At 34.6% G+C, this 9,569-nt stretch overlaps 1 protein-coding gene across 1 annotated transcript; it reads left to right on the plus strand.

Annotated features, from left to right (window-relative positions):
• The first annotated feature begins 4,607 nt into the window (after window positions 1–4,607).
• On the plus strand, window positions 4,608–6,123 carry LOC126943410 (olfactory receptor 2AK2). The gene has a single exon (XM_050772068.1). The coding sequence runs from the start codon at window positions 4,608–4,610 to the stop codon at window positions 5,571–5,573; it is 966 nt and encodes a 321-aa protein (XP_050628025.1). The 3' UTR covers window positions 5,574–6,123.
• Window positions 6,124–9,569: the final 3,446 nt, after the last annotated feature.

Raw genomic sequence — 9,569 nt, forward strand, 5'->3', positions numbered from 1 at the left:
TCCATGGCTTCTATTTCTGCAAATTTCCCTAGTTCTCATCTCCTGTAATGAGTTACCTAACATCTTTCAATTGTTCTATAGACAGAGTTTTTATAAAAGCAGAATTCAAACTTCAAGGTAAATGTGGAGGTCAATGATGCCAAAATATATGTAGATGATGATAAGAATGACAAGAGGCTACATTATGATGAAACCAACAATGAATTAAATTGCATATTTCAAAAATTATTTGGGTGAAAATGTGTGGCTTTCAGTTTATGGCTGTAATAATAGTAAACTAGTTCTCAAATCCGTCATCATCAGCAGAAATGACAACATCGCCTCCTCTCTACCTGCTGAAGGACTGGGATTGGTTTAGAACACACTTTCAATAGATGTTATTTTAAGTTACTTAACTCACACTGAAGGTCCAAGCTATTACCTAATGGAGTAGGCTGCATTATAATTATATGCTTTTGAGGTTGGAAATTGCAATTTGTTGAATATGTTGGTGAATATAGTATCATAAATTATGTCATACTTAATAGATTTCTTTTACATTAATTTCAATTGAAATTTTTATTTGGGATTTCATCTAAACAAAGAAAGGGCATGTTGGCTCAGGCCTGTAATTCCAGCACTATCGGGGGCCAAAGCGGGTGGTTGCTTGAGGTCAGGAGTTCAAGACCAGCTTGGCTAACGTGGTGAAACCCATGTCTGCTAAAAATACAAAAATTAGTCAAGTGTGGTGCCTGAAACTCCAGCTGCTTGGGAGCCTGAAGTAGGAAAATCGCTTGAATGGAGAGGTAGAGGTTGCAGTGAGCCAAGATCACTCCATTGCACCCCTGCCTGGGCGACAGAGTGGGACACTGTCTTAAAGAAAAAAAGAAAAGAAAGTAATATTTGATATTAGGCGAGGAGCTTGGGAGGTGGGGAAATTATTTCTCAGGACTAAGGAAACTCTAGATGTGTTTTAGGTGCTTCTGTGCTCATCTTAGCACCTTTCTCTCACCTATCAGGTGAAATATTTACATTTATACAACATTATATTTGCTATAGCCTTGGTCTTCAGCATTACAAAGAGAATCTTGTAGCATTTAATGTTGGTGATGCTTACCAGAGGATTATGTTTTGTAATTAGAGGTGGGAGAAAATTTGATTAGAAAATCTTCCAGTATACTTAACAAGAAGCTTAAGGATTCTGTTTAATTAAAATTAAATAAAGAGAATACCATATATATTTTTAAATCTCACAGATTTTTAAAGTGTCTTTAGTGTTTGCAAGAATTGGTGGGTAGTTGAGTGCGATTAATATTTCTGATTTAATACCTCTCAACCACACACTCTCAGCAAGTTGACTTGTGTAAAGAATCTAATTAAGCCTGATTCATTGAGGCCTACTGTCAGAAAGGTGCTGCAGTCAACATAGATTTTTACTTACAAATCAATTTAGGAAGAGATTAAGAGTAGCATGCTGTGTAGTCTTTTGCTTGGCTGAGGGAGATGGAATGGAGGCCAGTATTTATCCCAGAAGTTTAGTGAAACCCGTGACCTGCTTCATAGCAAAGTAAGATTTGCAACATCCAAACCGCAGTGTGTTTCTGTTTTGGAATTTTTTTTGGTATTTCCAATCATGAAGCATCTTTGAGTGAATTATGATCAATAGATACTGTAACTGTTTATTTTTGCGTTTATGTGTTTGTATTTGTGTGTAAAATTTGTTTATCCAGTTTTCATAACTACTTTTTGAATATGTGACATGTCATCAGATTAATCATTAAAAAAAAAAAAAGAGGAAGACCTATAGAAACTTCCTGAGGAGATCCCTTATTTAAAAACAAAACAAAACAAAACAAAATTTATCATGCATTCATAATTCTAAATTGTTTTTAGAAAAGGTATCATCTTCAACATGTAATATATGTTTGTACCAAAACATGTTTGTACCAAAGATTATTTCATATATTACTGTAGTAAAATTCCAGTAATAAAACTGTTAGTCCAAAATGTATGGAAATGATAAGTTTATAGTAAAAAAAAAAATCTTAAAAAATTCAACCACGTGTCACCAAAAATATATTATTGTACATTGGACTACATTCTTGATCTTTTAAAAAATAACTTAATAAGGTTGTTTTATTCACATGACATTGATTTAGGCTTAGGTAGATAATTACCCTATTTTAAACCTTCTATTTTCCTTTTTATGCATCACCTGTTTATATCTATTTCCAGGTTATGCAGTCAGGTCTTTTTTCCCCATGTGGTAGAGCCTTTATATATAAGACAGTAAATAATTCACTTTATTGCCCTAAGAATTTTCTGTGTGTTCCAGTTAAAATCAATTATTTTCTACATGTGATTTTTGGAGAAGTAAGCAGTAATAAATTTGAAAAATAGTCATCATATGATGAAATGATCATTCCAATAGTTCCAAAACTGTTGCTCATTTTATTTTTATTTGTTATTCAATTTTCTTACCCTGAACAAATGATAATATATATTATATGAGATATGTTACTATATTTTATATAGTAATTTATTTTATTATATAAATTTTATTGTAGCTATAATCTTTCTCTTCTGTTTCTCTATCATACTCAATTATAACCAATATTTTCTTCATTTACCTCTATAAAATCTTATTGTTTTATTTCCTCCCTGTTAGATTTTTGTAAATAATTTTCACTCTTGTTTTGAGTTAGATCTCTTCTTTCTAGGTTTTATTAAAATAATTATGTCATGATCTGAAATATATAATGTTAAAATTTAGGTGAAACTTTTATGAATTGTTTTACCAAGAATTACCATCTGATCATATTTTTTATGTCAATTTTGTGACTTTTCATATTTTTTATTGTATACATTTTTAGAAATATAAGCCTTTTTGTATAATAACATTAAAATATTGTTTAAATATCATTGAGTAATTGTAATTAGTAATGTGACAATATTTTAGACTAGTACAAAAGAAAGATAATTGAATATTACTAGTTTTATAAAGTCAGCTTCTATGTAATACTTTTAGCAACTATTTGTATTATTTTTAATTTTTCAAACACAACCAAGCTTTTCAGTCTAAATGTATTATGAGTTCCAGAGATTATCACTGTATTGTGCTCGTTAACCATTCTTTACATGCTACTTGAGTCAAAGAATAATAAATATTTTTATATTTCAATGATTCATTCTCAAGCTCTTCCTAATATTTGGTTTACCTTTTCCCCCAAGTTTATAAAATTGTGTCTACATTCACAGAAATAAATAAATACTAATTAAATCATAAGATCTATAATAGCACTGTAATTCACCCCAGGTGAATCTTTAATTTCTTCACTTAGACCATGTAATAGCATTTATATAGTAAAATAACATTTACTATATAAATGTTACTACATTTAGATTATTTGTCTGAACAAGTAAAATAACATTTACTATATAAATGTTACTACATTTAGATCATTTATCTGAACAAGTAAAATAACATTTACTATATAAATGTTACTACTTTTATATAGTATTTATATTTATATATTCTTATTTACAACCAATGTAATCAAAAGAGAAATGAAGAATCCTTGAAATTATATATTTGACTAATTCTGTCATGTCACATATATGAGAAAATTGAGTCAGTGAGTGATTTTTAACAGGTAAGCACAGCTTGTCTATCATCTTTAATATATTTACAAAGGAGAAACATACCTTGTTCAGACAAATAATCTAAATACTCTGTTTTATTTTCATTTTATATTTTATTCTGCAGTCAGTAAACACTTATTATTATTACTATTTTTTATTTTGAAGCAAGGCTTTATTATATGTTTTTTTTTATTATTATTATACTTTAAGTTCTAGGGTACATGTGCATAACGTGCAGGTTTGTTACATATGCATACTTGTGCCATGTTGGTGTGCTGCACCCATCAACTCGTCAGCACCCATCAACTCGTCATTTACATCAGGTATAACTCCCAATGCAATCCCTCCCCCACCCCCCCATGATAGGCCCCAGTGTGTGATGTTCCCCTTCCCGAGTCCAAGTGATCTCATTGTTCAGTTCCCACCTATGAGTGAGAACATGCGGTGTTTGGTTTTCTGTTCTTGTGATAGTTTGCTAAGAATGATGGTTTCCAGCTGCATCCATGTCCCTATAAAGGACACAAACTCATCCTTTTTTATGGCTGCATAGTATTCCATGGTGTATATGTGCCACATTTTCTTAATCCAGTCTGTCACTGATGGACATTTGGGTTGATTCCAAGTCTTTGCTATTGTGAATAGTGCCGCAATGAACATACGTGTACATGTGTCTTTATAGCAGCATGATTTATAATCCTTTGGATATATACCCAGTAATGGGATGGCTGGGTCATATGGTACATCTAGTTCTAGATCTTTGAGGAATCGCCATACTGTTCTCCATAATGGTTGAACTAGTTTACAATCCCACCAACAGTTAAACACTTATTTTCATATCATCATTTGTAAAATGGGAATTTTTCTATGGATACATTCCATGTGATGAATAGGAGAGATATAAATTCATCCTAAAGACAGTCCAGATAATTCTATTGTATTTAGTATTGTCATTTTGCTTTCTCTTAAAGGGCAGTCAACATTATTACATGAACGTTTCAGATGTCATCTGCTTTGATATTTTGGTTTCAGCCATGAAAGCAGAAAATCAAAGTTTTGGGACAGATTTTCTACTTGTTGGTCTTTTCCAATACGGTTGGACAAACTCTCTTCTCTTTGTCGTCATTGCCACCATCTTTACAGTTGCTCTGACAGGAAATATTATGCTGATCCATCTCATTCGATTGGACACCAGACTCCACACTCCAATGTACTTTCTGCTCAGTCACCTCTCCATCATTGACCTCATGTACATCACCACCACCGTGCCCAAGATGGCGGTCAACTTCCTCTCACAGAGTAAGACCATTACATTTATGGGCTGTGAGATTCAAGCGTATGTGTTCTTGGCCCTTGGTGGAACTGAAGCCCTTCTCCTTGGTTTTATGTCTTATGATCGCTATGTAGCTATCTGTTACCCTTTACATTATCCTATACTTATGAGCAAGAAGATCTGCTGTCTCATGGTTGCATGTGCATGGGCCAGTGGTTCTATCAACGCTTTCATACATACAATGTATGTGTTTCAACTTCCATTCTGTAGGTCTCGGCTCATTAACCACTTTTTCTGTGAAATTCCAGCTCTAATGTCATTGGTGTGTCAAGACACCTCCCATTATGAGTATACAGTCCTCCTGAGTGGACTTATTATCCTACTGCTACCATTCCTGGCCATTCTGGCTTCCTATGCTCGTGTGCTTATTGTGGTATTCCAGATGAGCTCGGGAAAAGGACAGGCAAAAGCTGTTTCCACTTGTTCCTCCCACCTGATTGTGGCAAGTCTGTTCTATGCAACCACTCTCGCTACCTACATGAAGCCACACTCCTTGCGTTCCCCTACACGGGACAAGGTGGTAGCAGTATTTTACACCATTATCACACCCCTACTGAACCCATTTATTTATAGCCTGCGAAATAAGGAAGTCACAGGGGCAATGAGAAGACTGTTGGGATAATGGATATGCCGTAGAAAATATGACTTCAGAACCTTGTATTGATTGAGCATTAACAACATTAAAAGCTATTCCTGAAGACTATCTGGAAAGATGTAAATAAACATTTTCTGTATAGAAGCCGCAAAAGCAGTGTTTGTCAAACTTGTTTAATTTCTAAAGCAGTAGAATTCAGCCTTCTCAACCCAGTGTTACCCTGGCATTTTAATATTTTGATTTGCCCTCTTGAATATCTGAAATGTGAACCATAAAAATAAAATCTACCCAAACATTTAACATCAAGATAATCTATATAACAACCAAAGTTAATAGAGAGAAAAATGCAGAATACATTCATTCATTCATGCACTCAGGTGTTTCAATGCCTTAATTTTGTGTGTGACACTGTTACAGGGACTGGTCTTGTGAGAGTAAATAAAATAAAAGCTGACAGAAATCTCTGCTGATCAGCAACCTTAATTCCATCTGCCACCTTAGTTCCCTTTGCTGTAGAAGCTGACATATTCACAGTTGCTAGAGGTTAGGACACATGGACCTCTTTGGTGGACCATTTTTCTCCCTATGTGTTTAATGTTTTGTGCAGTGGTGTATGTTTAACAGAAGAACACCAAGGCCAACTCCTAGCAACACTGAGGCCCAACCGATGCCACCTGGTCATCCCTGAATTGCAGGGACAGCTTTCCCCAGGTGAATAATACTCAACTGAAGAATCTTTAATTTCTTCGCTTAGACCATATGCACCTTTCTGAACATGTGTTTCCTTTGGATTTGTTTTCCTATCATTATTTCATTTTATTTTATCCATCTATATGCTTCAATAACATTTAAAATATAATTACTTCAATAACGCATTTTAATTTAGTACTAAGAATTATGAAAACCAGGATTTCAGTGATTTCAGTGATTGATGGCGTGCTATTGCATTATGTAACAGAGCGCTCCCTAGTTAGTTATGCTTTTAGACGTTCACTAGGAGGGTAACAACACCACATCCTAAACACTTTTCAGTAACCAAGTGCTACGCAAACTCAGAAAGCATATTTTTCTAATTAATGTAAACACACAAAAACATTATTCAATGGTTTAAGCAAGTACCATTGTGTGATCCTCATTATATAGACTGAGACCAAAGTTTATGGTGGTTAAGAACTCCATGAACAACTCACTGATCAATAGACAAATCCTGACATGAACTCATATTGCCTGATTCTCAGATTCCTCCCAAATTAATGACTCTTTTATGATTTAATAATTTGGAACAGTGTAAAAAAATTCTTTTTAGTAAATTATGTTTACTCGCTAATACATTTTTCAGTGGTTTTTTTTTTTTCATTTTTGAAGCAATGCTAGTGTTATGACAATCCACTTCCTCAGGAATAGTAAATGGTGTAACATCACAGTCAACTTGGTGTAAGGGAAGAAATGTATGAGTAAGTGTGGATGGCTGGACTGATTATAGTGTTTAGGTAGTGCACATCATATGGATTCTACAAAGAGTTCAAGCTTTTAAGAATAATCCAGACAGAATCCAGGGCACCCTACAAAAGACCGTAGGTAACAAAGCTAAAGAAAAAGAAACTACTTATGTCAAATATTGGGAGCCAGTATTGTGGCAACAGGGTTATAGAAAGATCTTTCATGATATGAACCATTATGGGAGCTAAGTTTTGTAGATATTATGAGAATTCAGCCTTAACAACCTATCATGTATTGGGGAGAGGGTAGAGGAAGAGAAAAGCTAACAAAAAAATGTATCACAGACTGCTTAATAACTTCAGATTTCTGAAGTTTTTTTTGAGAAAACAATTCACCTGTGTATGGACAGGTACACTCCCTCTTCTTTAGAGTCCTAGGAAAGTCAGGAACGACAGTGCTATATTGCCGGCAAAACAAATCCAGAGTAATCTTCAGAATTGTGATCACTACCCAAAAATATATTGATATGAAAGTTTACATTTTAGACCCAGTTAAATAACATCTAAATATATTCTCATTTATTCTGTTTCTGTTTTTCGGTTGTGGTTTTCATGCTTTATTAATGAAAGTTTCTTTATAAAAATCCAGTGACTAATATTTATTAATATTTAATAATGTATTAACAGGAGAGAAATCACTGTTTTCTCTTCTAATATTGAGGAAGGGAAGAGTCAAAGCTTACAGTATCTGGAGGGAAAATCAGGACAGATGGTGGTAAAGAGAGTAGGGCTAAAAACAGACAAGAGTATCTATTGACGTGACTCTTCTCCTCCTGCACCATAATACCCTTTGTGCATGCGCACGTGTGCACACACACACACACAAGGTGCACACCCAGGCCCACCCAGGCGCTTTTGCCAAGTGCCTTTGATAGGGATTACAGGACTGCTTTCCCTCTGCCTTTATTCTCAGAAAATATTCTGAGAATATTTTCAGATTCATTCACTATTTCAACCTGGAAATTAATGCCCTTGGTTTGAAACCTAGATTTTACTCTTATCGTGGTTTCATTTTAGGCAGTTACATAACTTTATTGAGACAAGATTCCTCATCTATAAATGGGAGACAAATATAACAGCAGTTTTACGGGGCAACTGAAGTAAAATCATGTGAATAAACTCTTAGACACAGTGCAGATCATTTAGTCATTCCTTAATACAAAATTAATATATTTACTTACTGTTATTGATACTCTTAATGTTCTTCAATATTATCAATATTTCTATTATTTTTTTATTTAATAATGTGTTCAGAACTACCAGCTTTTGATTTCTGTTTTTGGTATTTTCCTCCCCTCTCTCACTTCACTGACTTCCTGTAATTACCTGCCTATTTGAATGTGAATCTCAAATAGCCCTTTATATATTGTTTTTGAGAATCCTATTATAATTATTAAAAACAATTCCACGAAGTCACCAAGGTATTAATCCCAGCATCCATTAGCTCTTCTTCCTGATCCCCTCCCGCCTGCCACCCTTGACCCTCTGACAGGCCCCAGTGCTTGTTATTCCCCTCCCTGTGTCCTTGTCTTCTCATCATTCAGCTCCCACTTATAAATAAGAACATGCAGTGTTTGGTTTTCTATTCCTGTGTTAGTTTGCTGAGGATAATGGCTTCCAGCTCCATCCATGTCCCTGCAAAGGACACGATCTCATTCCTTTTTATGGCTGCGTAGTAACCATGGTGTATATGTACCACATTTTCTTTATCTGGTCTATCACTGATGGGCATTTTGCTGGATTCCATGTGTTTGCTATTGTGAATAGTGCTGCAATGAACATACGCGTGCATATATCTTTATGATAAAATGATTTATATTCCTTTGGGTATATACCCCATAATGGGGTTGCTGGGTTAACTGATATTTCTGCCTCTAGGTCTTTGAGGAATCGCCACACTGTTTTCCACAATGGCTGAAATAATTTATACTCCTACCATCAGTGTAAAACTGTTCTTTTTTCTCCACAATCTCGCCAGCATCTGTTGTTTTAATAATAGCCATTCTGACTGATGTGAGATGGTATCTCATTGTGATATTGATTTGCATTTCTCTATTGATCTAATGTTGTTTCTATTGATCTAATGTTGTTTCTATTGAATTGTTTGAGTTCCTTATGTATTTCGGGTATTAGCCCCTTATAATAATATTAATCATTTACAACTATTTTCTCCCAATCTATGGTTTTCTTTTTACTCTGTTGTTTCCTTTGCTGTACAGAAGCGTTTTTAGTTTGAGGCAATCTCACTTTTCCATTTTCACTTTTGTTTCTCATGCTTTTGGAGTCCTGTGGGGGGAAAAGTTTCAGTGTCCTGTTGCACTGCATGGTGACCACTGTTAACAATGAATGTATATTGCAAACCTGCTAAAAGAATAGATTTTTAGGTCAGGAGCAGTGGCTCATGCCTGTAATCCTAGCACACTGAGAGACTGAAACAAGAGAATTTCTTGAACCCAGGAGTTTAAGACCAACCTGGGCAACATAGGGAAACCTTGTCTCTATAAAAATACAAAAATTAGCTGGG

Source organism: Macaca thibetana, chromosome 1, assembly GCF_024542745.1.
Source record: "Macaca thibetana thibetana isolate TM-01 chromosome 1, ASM2454274v1, whole genome shotgun sequence".
Classification (NCBI taxonomy): domain Eukaryota; kingdom Metazoa; phylum Chordata; class Mammalia; order Primates; family Cercopithecidae; genus Macaca; species Macaca thibetana.